Genomic DNA, 13365 nt, shown 5'->3' on the forward strand with positions numbered 1-13365 from the left:
TCCTGTCCTGGTGTATGCGGTGGCCCAAGCTAATCTGTTTGAGACTTGGATGAGAAACATTGCCTCATGGGCTTTTTCAAGCTAGAGGAGAGACGGGAGCGAGAGGGGAGGCCAGAGATGCCGGTTCCCCCAATCTATCTTTGGGATTCGTGAACCTAGATGAAATAGAGAAAATAACCCCCCCGAGCTTACCCCCTGTTTTCTAAAGGCAGCCAAAATGATGGCCGCTCAGGCAGAGGTTGTCTAACATTTCATTCAGCTTCCCTGGAGAACCTCTGCTAGTCTGGCTCTGTTCTTCACTCCCTCTCGTGTCCAGGCATCTGCCAGCACTTTACTCCTCTCTTATTAAAGGACCGACTTTCCACTTTTAAGATCTCTGCACATGTGACTTGCATGACCCTTTGCTCTCTAGCTGTTGCTAGATAGTACATGTAGATGAATAGGAATGGTGTAAGGGAGAATAAAAGAAATAATGGGTGAGGGGCCGAGGCTTCTTTCCTTCCTTCCTTCCTCCTTCCTTCCTTTTCTTTCTTTCTTTCTTTTTTTTCTTTTAAGATTTTATTTACTTATTTGTCAGAGAGAGCACACAAGCAGGGGAGCAGCAGGCAGAGGGAGAAACAGTCTCCTTGCTGAGCAGGGAACCCGATGTGGGGCTCGTTCCCAAGACCCTGGAATAATGACCTGAGCCAAAGGCAGACACTTAACAACGGAGTCCCCCAGGCTCCCCAGGGGTTGAGATTTCTTTCTCTGATGTTTTGTATAGACATCATCTGTCTACTAGTTCCTGGCCAGCCTTATGAGGGTGGCCGTGATGCTTCTTTTGACCTAAGAGAGTTGCAGGGAGACGTGCTGGGCTGGGCAGATGGGCCTGGGCAGCCACAGGTGGCGATGACCGTTAGGTACAGATGTGAACAACTGACACAGAGATCGGACAAGACTCCCATCTTTATTTCCTTCAGTGTTTTATGTCCCTTTTGCCATTTTTCTGTTACCTCTTTCAATACCAGAGGAAGTCTAGTGCCTCCCTCTGCTCTGTTTATTGCATTGGCTGTAATACCTGATTTCCAATAAAAATGAGATGATCAAACCAGACTTACTATTTTCTTTAAAAACAGGAGAGATTATTACCATATTTTTGACTTGATGGAACAGCGCGAGTTTTGTGATGTACATATTTCTCACTAAAACTTTTAAAGCATCTAAATAAATGCCCCAGGAGTTCCCCCCCCCCCCCACAGGTATATTCATTGTCACATAGATCTCAATGACCCCACATGGTGAATTTGATAGGAACCGGCTGACAGGGGAGTTGGTGATGCTTGAAGAAGAGGCCTTGGCTTTTCTATCCCAGACTAGCATGTCTTACCTTAGAGTAATAGTGCTGGTTGCTATGTGTTGGTCTTAACTGGGTCCTGGCTACCCATACTTCATGTAACAGCACATTTAATCTTTACGGCAACTCATGAAATAGGTACTGTTATCCTCTTCATTTTCCTGATAGGAAAATTGAAGCTTAGATCTTTTTTCCCCCCCGCCATTGCCCTAAAGGAGGGTTGGCAAACTTTTTCTATAAAATACCAGAAAGTAAATATTTTAGGCTTTTGGGCCATAATACCTCTTTTGCTACTATTCAACTCTGCACTTGTAATGCTAGAGAAGCCATAAAAAAATACAAAAGCAAAGGTGGCTGTGTTCCAATAAAACTTTACTTATGGGGGCGCCTGGGTGTCTCAGCTGGTTGAATGTCTGCCTTCCCCGGGTCCTGGAATCGAGCCCAGAACTGCTCGGTGGGGAGCCTGCTTCTCCTTCCTTTCCCTGCTCATGCTCTCTCTTGCTATCTCTGTCGCTATTTCTACCTTTCTTTCAAACAAATTAGAAAAAATAAAATAAAACCTTTATTTATGGACTCCAATATTTGAATTTCATATAATTTTCTTATGTCACAAAATATTTAAAAATTATTTTCCAGGAATGCCTGGATGGCTCTGACAGTTAAGCAACCAACTCTTGATTTCAGCTCAGGTCATGATCTCAGGGTTGGGAGATTGAGTCCCACGTCAGACTCTGTGCTGTTTGTGGTGCCTGCTTAGGGTTCTCCCTCTCTCTCTCTGTACCTCCCATCCACTCCTCTCCACACTCTCTCTCTCTCAAAAAGAAATTGTTTTCCAACCATGAAAAAATATAGAAACATTCTTCACTTGGAGGCTGTATAAAAACAGGTGGTGGGCCAGATTTGCCAGCTCTGGTATAGATAAGAGTAAGTCGAAAAGAAGAACGGGTTAGGATGGGCTGGTAGGAGGCACACTCTTGCCAAAGGGAAGAGCATGTGTGCAGGGAACACAGAGCATGAAGTCTCTGAGGAACTGCTGGAAATGCAAGCACAGTTTGGTAGGATACAAGGTGGGATAAAAGGAGACAGCAAGACCCAAGTCGTGACCTTGTGGGACATTTCAAAGATTTTGGGCTTTATCTCTAGAGCAGTGGGAAGACATTAAAAATATTAAGCAAAGGAATGACAGGGGAAATTAAGACAAAACAAAACAAACAAACAAACAAAAACATTGGCTGATAGGTGAAGAGTGGATTACAATTGGTCAGTGAGAGTAGAAGCAGAAAAACCAGTTAAGCAGCTCAAGAAGGGGGCCAGGTGGGCAGTGATGGTGTCTACTAAGGACTGTAGCCAGAACCATTTCCTGGCACCATATTGAATGGAGGTAGAGCAATATGAAGACCCTGGTCTTCCAGTTTCAGATCTAGTGCGTTGCTTGCATGGTGTGAAATTCTTAGCCTTTTCAAATGGACATTGTGTTTATCTGAATCTACCATTTATCTCTGAACCCTATAGCTGAAGAGCTACTCTTTGCTCACACACAATTCTTTCCTTCTGGAGGAAGTGCTCATAAATGAGGATCGTGTTTCTTAGGTTTGAGTTATTAATTTTCATTTCCTGAGGAAATTTATTTCATCGAGGGAAATAATCTCTTGTTCAAATAATAAAAAGACCAAAGATAATACTGTGGTCCTGGTTTTATGTTACTTTTGTGTTGGTGTTAGAAAGGTCACTGAATACTTCCTTGAAGGTCAGCTTTTCTTAAAATTTGTGTAGCTTTCTTTTCCAAATGAGAAATGATACATTCTTCTCTACCTTTGAAGGAATGATTTGTCTGCCTGGGCACTCACAGTAACACTCCAGTTTTTTTTCTTTTCTTTTCTTTTCTTTTTTAGGATTTTATTTATTTATTTGACAGAGAGAGAGACAACATTGAGAGAGGGAACACAAGCAGGGGAAGTGGGAGAGGGAGAAGCAGGCTTCCCACTGAGCAGGGAGCCTGATGTGGGGCTCAATCCCAGGACTCTGGGATCATGACCTGAGCCAAAGGCAGATGCTTACCAACTGAGCCACTCAGGCACCCCAACACTCCAGTTCTGATATTAGCCTATATCTCTGGATCAGAGCACACTATCCTTTGAACAATATGACACTGAAGGGCTAGAGTCTGTTTCTGTGGGGTCCAGGATTGGGGATTACGGAAGAAAGGAAAGAAAGGGAAAGATGAGACTCACAGAGGGGTGATGGTGATTTTGCCTCAACTTCTCTAGGGGTTGTGCCCTAGAGGCAGCAGTGGGTGATACTGACCCAAGGTGGGTGGAAGAAGGGGAACTTCAGAAAACTCTTAGGGGTGAGACACAGTGGTTATGACTTCTCAGTGAATTTTGGTGTTAGCTGATCTGCCATTCAAAATTTTCCCTATAGTACTGCTATTTGTTACTTTGTATTCTTTCTCAAATATAAAGCAAGATCTGTAGGGTCTGTGTTTGTATATCAAGTGTCGTCTTCCATCCCATAATGTGAAGTGTCTTGCACACAGTTGATGCCCAATATTGAATATTGGATCTGTTACTTTGTCACCTTTGGTCTACGTGCTACACAGTGAAACCACTTGTCTCAAAGAAGTCAGAATTTTAAAATCTAAAATCATCACCACGGAGACTCTTGGGTCATCCTCAGAATAGGTCCAATTTTAGGGATAAGCAGTAGCCAAGATTTGGGCTTCCACGGAGGATGTTCTCCCATTATGGGACTTCTGTTGACCACTTCTCTTTTGGCCACCCCATTTCATTAGCCTTTGGATGCTTGTCTTTGTTTTTGCACAGCAGATGCTCCATACATGTATGCAGAGAAAATTCATCTCTGGTACTGATTTTATTTATTCTCTGTAGCCTCTGCATATTCATGCAGGTATAAGTGGTGGGGCTGAAGTTGCAAGCTCAGAGACTTTGATACATTCTCTCCCTTCTCCCCTTCCTTCATTTATCAGTTATTGAAAGTTGGTTCTGTGCCAGGCATTGGGTTAAGTGCTGGGGGATGGCAACAAAAAAGACATGGTGTATGACTTCAAAAACATTTCAGTCTAGCGGAGAGGTAAAAGGAAACAATGGCCACTTGGTGTGAAGTAGAGGCAGCCATTGTGGACCTCTCTCCACCCTAGTGGATGGGACCTCCCTGGTGCATTTGCCTTCTGAACTTCTGAATGTGGTCAAAAGCAGGTAGCGGATCTGGGGGGTTGAGGATGAATTAACAGGTTCTACACTTCCTTTTCTCCATTTGTGCAGGGAAGAGATGTCTGGCCAGAGATTAATTTCTAACAGAACATCCCAGCAATCTGCACCTAATTCTGATTACACCTGGGAATATGAATATTATGAGATTGGACCAGTTTCTTTTGAAGGACTGAAGGCTCATAAATGTAAGTCTTATACAATTCCCCATTGTAAACGTAATGTATTTGTCTTAACCTGTGAAATCCCCTCATGATTAATTTTCCTGAAGATTCTATCTTTTTACACAACTCTATTCTGTATCCCACAAGTCCCAGAAAACACCCCCTTCTTCACATAGGCTGATTGCTCAGCGATAGCATTGCATGAGTGACAAAGAACTTGAAAGATTCCCTTAGTGGGGAACCCTGAATCAATGTCATTTTCAAATTGAGATTCTTTTTAAGGTAGTAATGATTCCAGCTCTCCCAAACTGTGTGAACATTTGGACCATCAAAAATATGTACAAAAGTAAAGTCTGAAACTATTATTTAAAGAACCTTCTTTTGTAAAACATGGTCAACAGCATTCTTTCAGCCCTGCTGGGTTTCTTGGGGCTGTAGAAAGCAGTGCGTGTGCATTCATAATGATGGACTGAAATAGCCTGTGGCCATTCCTAATTTGGCGTGATAGGCATAAATTGTGCATTGTGTTATTGGAGTGACTAATAATCCAGCACAAAGCAAGGAAATACAATTCTGTGGAAGGTTACTGTCCAGCTCCAGTCATACCTGCACGCTGCTGGTCAGCACAAAGCGTCTGTTTTCCAGGAACTACTGCCCACTCGCAGGTTCTGTCATGGTTACCCCATAAATATTCCAGAGATGTTTGGCTGTTTCAGAATGAATCCATAGCACGATAAAAATTTAGGTTTTTAACCGGTTCAGTTAATGGAACACATTAGGAACTCTAAGGAAGATTGGAAATGGAGACGCAAATATGGCAACAGAATTGCCTTTCTTCTTTTAGTATTTTCTGGGTGCTGCCAGTCTGAGCTGTCTTGGTGTTCGTGATCCTTTACATTCATCTGCTGCTCCCTTGCGAGGAAGGCTTTCTAATTTTTTTCCAGCTTTTTTGAGGTGTAATTTACAATATTGTAATATATCTAAAGAGTACAAAGTCATTATTTGATAAATACATACATTGTGAATGGATTCCCTCCATCAAGTTAATTGAAACACTCATCACCTCAGATATTTCCCTTTATTTTTTGGTGAGAACATTTCAGTTCTGCTCTGTTGCAAATTTCAGTTATACCCTACACATTGTCAAAGATACTGACCGTGTTATATGTTACATCCTCAGACCTTATTCCTCTTATAACTGAAAGTTTGTATCCTTTTACCAACCTCTCCCTGTTTCCCCCACCCTCAGCCCCCTGAGAACCCCTTTTCTACTCTTTGTTTCTATGAGTTTGAATTTTTGGGGGGATCCCCATATATGTGATACCATGCAGTATTTGTCTTCTCCATTTGGCTTATTTCACATAGCATAATGCCCCCCAGGTTCATCCATGTTATCATAAATGACAAGATTTCCTTCGTCTTCAAGGCTGACTAATATTCGTGTGTGTGTGTGCATCAATATAAGCGATGGACACTTAGGTTGTTTCCATACCTCAGCTATTGTGAATAATAGTACAGTAAATGTGGGAGTATAGATACCTCTTCAAGATAATGGTTTTGTTTCCTTTGAATATAGATCCATAAATGAGAATGCTAGATCATAGGTAGTTCTGTTTCTACTTTTTTGAGGAAACTCCATACTATTTATCATAGTGGCTGTACCAGTTTACATTTCCACCAACAGTGTCCCATGGTTTCCTTTTCTCCACATCCTCACCAACACTGTTTATCTCTTGTCTTTTTTGATATTAGACATCCAAATAGGCATGAGGTGGAAGCTCATTGAGGTTTTGATTTGCATTTCCCTGTTGATTAGTGATGCTGAGTACCTCTTCATGTGCCTGTGGCCATTTGGATGTCTTTGGAAAATATCTATTCTAGTCCTTTGCCACTTTTTAATTGGGTTGCTTTTTGGTATTGAATTGTATGGGTTCTTTCTATTTTTAGATATTAACCCCTTATCAGATATGTGCTTTGCAAATATTTATTACCATTCTATAGGTTCCATTTTCCTTTTGTTGGTGCTTTCCTTTGCTGTGCAGTAACTTTTTGGTCTGATGTAGTCCCACTTATTTATTTTCTTTCCATTGCCTTTGCTTTTGGTATCAAATACAAAAAAATCATTGTGAAGACCGATGTCAAGGAGCTTGCCCCGTATGTTTATGACCATTATTTTGAGCTCTCTATCAGGTAAATTGCTTATTTCTATTTCATTAAGATCTGTTTTTGGAGATTTATCTTCTTCCTAAGCTTGAAATGTATTTCTCTATTTCTTCAATTTTCTTGACTCTCTGTGCTAGTTTCTGTGCATTGAAGAAAACAGCTACCACTCCGAGTTTTGAGTGGTCTTGTGTAGGAGATCAACCTTGTCAATCAGCCTACCCTGGGCTCCTAGTTGCCTCTTGAAGTTTTATGATTGCCAAAACCAATTTCTTTGTTTTTAGTGGCTCCTAGTAGTTGAGGGTGTGTCAAGACCTGCCTTTGTCCCCAAGGGAAAGATTGTGGTCAGCACCTACCCAGATGAAGGCTGATTAGAAGCCCATAGGATAGGCAGCAGCTGGAAAAGTATGTAATTAAATCCCTCCCCGGGAGAAACTAGGAGATAGAAGTTTTAAAGCAAGGGCACAGGGGTCCAAGAGCACCTGGCTCTGGGGGTCCTAAACAGACCAGGTTTGGCCACTTACAGCTGACAAAATCCGTAGGCAGAGAGACGAGTCCTGGAGGAACAAGAAAGGAATTTATTTCAGTAAGGCCAACACTGGAAAGACAGCAGACTAGTGTCTCAGACTCTCTTCAAAGTGCCAAAGATACTTCCAGGTTTATATAAAGAAAATGTTGGACAAAGGTGAGCAGGAAAGGTCAGGTTGGTCATTGTCTTGGAGTCAGTCAAGGGCAGGGTCTTGCTCGCTCAGGGCAGTCATTATGTGTAGTTTCCATTCCCATCAGGGGACCTTTTGCTCTGGGATCTTTTGCCTGATGAAAGAAATAAATAAGCTGGAAAGAAGAACTTAATCAATTAGAAAGTTTGAGGTCAAAATGGAGGTAGTGGAAATCCTCTTCCAGTTTTTGCCCGTTTCCTCTCTTTTCAGCCAAGTAGATAGCTGGGCAAGTCCGCCAGCTTGTTAAGAATGGCTTTTTTGTTCTCTGCAGTCCTGTAGGACTTCTGAATGTAAGCACCGTTGGTATCAGAGCCAGGAGACTGGGGACCTGTCCCTTGGGCTGTAGCCACAGAAGCTAGAGTGTCAGACATGTGTATAAGCTCTCTCCGGGGAGATGCCAGTGACTTGGTTTTATGATTAGAATAGGCTGCAGGGAGAAGGCAGGGTGGGTGGGCAGCTTCCTGGGAGACTGCTGGCAGCCGCTGGCTGGGTGCTAAATCCGAGGCCCCGCCCTGAGGCCTCATCCTTTAAAGCAGGCAGAGAAACTCCTGTCCAGGAAAGAATGGGAAGTGGGTGGTTTTGTCTACTACCTCTGCAGTGAGCCTTGGGGGGATAGCTGTGGTGGGGGCTCCCCTGCCTGTCCTTGAATTACTGCTGCTTTGCTTGCTGTGTAGTCTTTAGGTTCTCATGCACCTCAGCCCTTTTGACTTTCAGAGCTAGGCCTCTTAGCAGGGTAAAAGGCCTAGCTCTGAAAGTCAAAAGGGCTCTGTCTTCTGCAGTGAGGATCTTAAAACTGGGGCTCCAGAGGTGCTGTCCAAACCATTTCCTTCTTAGGGAGAAGCTGGAAGTTGGGGGTTTCCTTCCAACTGTATGTTGCTATGTTGGGGGTAGGGGTTATGGCAAGAGTGTGTCTCAGACCTTCCTACCCATTTTCACATGGGTGTTTTCCTCTTTTGCCAGAGGTGTCGGAGGGGACTTAGGTAGTTTCTGGATACCTTTCAGAGGGAATTCCTCCATATGCAGCTGTATATTCAATGTGTTTGTGAAAGGAGGCAAACTCAGGAGCCTCCTAAGTCTTCATCCTGGTCAAGTCCCATTCCAGCTCAATTAAGTGATCGAGACTTTGTCCCCCATTCTCCTGCGGCAGGAAGGCTTTGCCTATGGGTCCCCGGGGCCTGGAAGCCACTGGTGGCTAGTGGCTGCGGCAGAGTCTCTAGTGGGCCAATTAGAGGGCAGTGGTACTGTTAGGAATTAGTTGGACAGTTGGATAGTCAGGGCCAGGGTCCCCAACAATGAAATGAAAATATGGAGGTGGGGCAGCTAATATAGAACAGCACTGACATCCTGTTTTGCAGCTTAAGCAGGACCCCACTAGCATTCTGCTTTGCAGCCATTGCAGAAATGACTTCTGCAAAACGTCCTCAAATAAGGCAGGTAACCACAAAACATTTGTCAGTATCACTGGCAAGGGGCGGTTAATAAAGAAGACCCCAGATGTGAGGAAAAAAAAAGAAAAAAAAGACCATCAGCACGTAGAATTTAGCCTAATAGACTTTAGCACGTGGATGGATACAGGACCCAAGCCCTGATTGGCACCACTCAGCACACCTTGATTGCTTTAAATAGTTCCGGAAAAGAGCTCATAAAACCCCCTAAACTTAGAAACTCCAAGGGCAGCACTCTTGCCACCCCTCTACCCCAACCCAGGAGCTTTATAACATTGCTCAGTAAACTTTGCTTTACTGCTGGCCACTCTTCATCGGGTCTACCTCTTCATTCTTTGTGGGGGCATGACCAAGAAGGAGGGGCGGCGCTAAAGGCAGAGAAAATCCTACAATACTCTGGCTGGTTCCCAAGTCCTCGTCTCCACCAGTGAACCTGCAAAGGGCTTCAGAGTTACTCCCTTACCAGATCAAGGGATTTCTATATTTATTCCTTAAAAAGTCATTAACGAAATCATATATCCTTAATCCCTGAAGAGAGCAGTAATAATTAAATGCTTTCACTCCTTCATTTATTGATGTCTTCTCAGTATTTCTCTGTGGAAATTTTGAAAAGCGGATGAAATCCATGAGGATATGCTTCATTGATTATCTGTTGGAAGGCCGTTGCTGTCAGGGCATGAAATCATGCTCTTTCATTTACTTTAATTATTCAATCTTGTTTTTCTGGAGCAATCTTTAGGTAAAGACACTTGCTTTTTAAGAATTTTAGTACAAAGAATTTTAGTACAAAGCAAATTTTAGTACTGGGCAAATTGCCAAATATTTCCCTATAATTTGCACGTTTACAGGTTGGCAAACCAAATTTTTTCTGTCAGCGTGCTCCTATCTCTTTCCCTTAGTTTAAGAGACAAAGAAGACAGGCTTGCTGCTATTATTTTGGTTGGTATATCTCTAGAGATAATTGGAAATCTTTTTTTGAGCATATTACATTCTAGAGATGATTATAACTGGTAAGAATTCCTGCAAAATGTAGACAGAAGTATGACACATTACATATTTTCTTTACGTACTATACCATTAATAAGGAATGCTTTGTTAGTTTTAGCATTCACATCAGGAAAAAAACGGAATGCCTGGTTGAGTCCTTACTGTTTGGATGTAAAATAGAGGTCCTTAGCTTCTAGAACCTGACGATATACGAGGCACAGAAAAGAGAATAAGAAACAAACGAAAAACAACACAGACATACAGGAAAATAAAAAAAGAATAAGTCAACTATTATACTGTGTACTTTGGTATAGTCTCTTCCACTTGAAAATGCTCTGATTCTGGGGTGCCTGGGTGGCTCAGTCATTAAGGGTCTGCCTTTGGCGCAGGTCATGATCCCGGGGTCCTGGGATTGAGCCCTGCTCGGCCAGGAGCCTGCTTCTCCCTCTGCCACTCCCCCTGCTTATGTTCCCTCTCTAGCTGTATGTCTCTTTCTGTAAAATAAATAAAATCTTTAAAAGAAAAAAAAATTTTAAATTAAGTTGTGATTCTGACCTTCAAGTGTGTCTCCTTGTATTACAGAGCAGAATTCAAAGCCAGTTAGGTGTAGATTTAGAAAAATAGAAGCCAGATATTTCAAGGGGAAGCATTTATTGAGGACAGGATAACAGTTGTCTTCATTGCTTTACCTGAACAGATCATACTTGGCAACAGTAGCTCCATCTTTAGTTAGGTTCTTCTGCCTGCTGAAATGAAGAGTCCTGCCTTCAAAGGGTCTTTCATCTGAGAGGCAAGCTCTGGTGGTTATTGTGAATTCTCCTTTTGCTCTCAGTTTTGCATCTGGTATTAAACCTTATAATCCATCAGAAGTGGAAGTATAGCTGCATATATTTGGCATCAACAGAATGACCATCCACTCATTCACTCTTTCTTTCAGCAAGTATTTACCATGTACCCGTTATGTGCAGCACTCAATTAAGAACTGGAAATGCAGCAGCAAACAAAAGAGGCAAAAATACCTCAGCTTATAGATCTTGCTTCCTTGTGGGAGAGATAGACAATAAATAAGTCAAATAAACAAACCATGCCATATGGTCATAGGAAATAGAGATAGGAAAAGGAGATGCGGAGTGCGGTGGTAAAATTATACACAGGGTGGCCATGGAAGGACTTACCGAGAAGGAGGAATTTGAGAAAAGACCTGAAGGAAGTGAGAGGCTGAATTGGAAGGTATCTGGAGAATAGCATTCCAGAAAATGCTCCATGGCAAGAATGAAATGGATCATCCAAGAAACAACGAGGAGACCAGCATGGTACCGGGGGAGTCACTATGAGGCAGGATAGCAAGAGAAGAAGTCAGGCAATAGAGAAGAGGAAGAACGTTATAGAGCCTTTGAGGTCACTTTTTCTCTGAGATGTCATTTGGAGAAGAGGAATCGCATCTGGTTTAGGCTTCAATAAGACGTCACTGCGGGTGGGGGAGGGAGTGAGGAGATTGGAAGCAAACGATCAGTCAGAGGAGGCTATCGCAGTAGTTCAGTCAGCTGATGGCAGTGGCATGGCCATGGTGGGGGACAGTGGAGTGGCGAGGTACATACATTCTGGATAGTTCTAAAAGATAGATCTGATAGTCTTCATCAGTAGATTGGTAATAGGGCATAATAGAAATTGAAGAGCCAAGGAGGATTTGAAGATACGTGATCTACTTGGCGGCACGAATTGCAATGAACAGAGATGGGGGAAACTATGGGAGAAGCAGGGACATCAGGAGCTCAGCTTTGGACTTGTTAAATTGAGACCTGTCAGACATCCAATAGGACGTGGCAGGAGAGATGAGCTGTGAAGGTGTGAATTTGAGAGTCACGGCATATAAATCATATTGAAAGTTAAGAGGCTGGATGAATGAGTATAGACAGAAAACTGAAGAGGTAGAAGAACTGAGCCCTGGCACATGCTAGCATTTTAAAGTTGGAGGTGTTAGAAGGAAAATAGCATAGGAGCCTAAATGGAATGTACAGGAAGGTAGGAAGAAAACAGGGCAATTGTGTTTCCTGGAAGTCAAATAAAGAAAGAGTTCAGGGATGAGGCTGTGTTAAATGCTGCTATTAGGTCAAGTAAGTTGAGGACTGTGACTTGACTGTTAGATTTACAACACAGAGGTTAATTGGCAATGATTTGAAAGCAGTCCTAGCAGAGTGTGTGCGAGTGAGAGGCTGATGGAATTGGTTGAAGAAAAAATAAATGAGAGGAGAAGAACTGAAAACCATAGGTACAGACAGATCTCTCGAGAATTTTGCTATGAAGAAAAAGAGAAATAGGACATTTAGGAAGACCTTGACTAGGTGAGACAAGATGTTCTTAGAGAAGCAGAAGCAAAGCCTGTAAGTCCATATGTGGACACATTTACATTTTAGCAGGACCATTAGCTGCTGTGTTGAGGAAAGACTGAAGGAGCACCCTCTTATTCTGAGCCATCAGTGGAGGTCATATCCCATGCTTTTTTTCATGTGCCAACTTGCAGATAATGCCAGCCACACCCATGGACGAATTAGTAAGAAGCCAGGTCATCAAGACAAGAAGTAGAGCAGGAGCGTGCGAAGACTTAGAGTAAGACACGTCATTGGAAGCGCAGTCAAAGCAAGCAAGTTCTGGAACAGCACTGTTGGCTCCTTGCCAGGAATTCAGACCACAAAATTGACCCTAATGCATTAGAAAGCAGAAATGCTATGAGGACAGCTATGGCTCTCGTATCCTGAATCCTCTCGTTCAGTTAGTATTAATCCTTGTTTTTCATACAGCCAGGGGATGGAAGGGTCACAGTTCATTCTTAGGAGATAGAAAGGAGGGAACTGGGATTGGGTATTTGGCCCTAGTCTGACCCTAGAGTAGAAAAGATAATCATGGTGAAAGAGCATCCCACCAGTGAAAGCCACGCTGTTGTCAGCTTTCTTCTCTGTTTCATTCCATTCACCATCTAGAATTCCCCCTGACAATTTACCCTACCCCTTTATTATAATGATCTCTAAATAGTTCAGTTTCTAGACAGAACAGAAGTGGCCGCTGGGCTCTGTTAGAAACACCTTAGGAAAACTTCTCTTGGTTTCCTTAACCAGCTGGCCTCACTGGAGCTTTACTCTCTATAAACCTTTATTTTGAATCCTTCTCAGGGAGGGGTGCTTTGGAGAGGGCCAGGTTCTCTGCTTTCCCTCTTTGACTGCCATGCCCATGTCTAGGAAACATGGTATATAAATAAAAGTGCAGGAGAGTTTAGATTTGCCTGGGCCAAGATGGGGACCTCTGATACTCCCTGAAAAGGGTTCGGGGTAAAAA

At 42.8% G+C, this 13365-nt stretch overlaps 1 protein-coding gene across 4 annotated transcripts in view; it reads left to right on the forward strand.

Moving 5' to 3' along the window:
- Positions 1-13365, forward strand: part of MRAP2 (melanocortin 2 receptor accessory protein 2) — a 48126-nt gene that overhangs the window by 17685 nt on the left and 17076 nt on the right. For 3 of the 4 annotated variants that reach the window (XM_059399228.1, XM_059399229.1, XM_059399230.1), the window contains exon 2: positions 4615-4748. In XM_059399228.1, coding sequence (XP_059255211.1) covers positions 4615-4748 — 134 coding nt within the window. Of the gene's footprint in view, positions 1-4614; positions 4749-13365 lie in introns of those variants that run through there. The other variant, XM_059399231.1, reaches the window with a different exon arrangement.

This window comes from Mustela nigripes, chromosome 5 (genome assembly GCF_022355385.1).
Source record: "Mustela nigripes isolate SB6536 chromosome 5, MUSNIG.SB6536, whole genome shotgun sequence".
Taxonomy (NCBI): Eukaryota; Metazoa; Chordata; class Mammalia; order Carnivora; family Mustelidae; genus Mustela; species Mustela nigripes.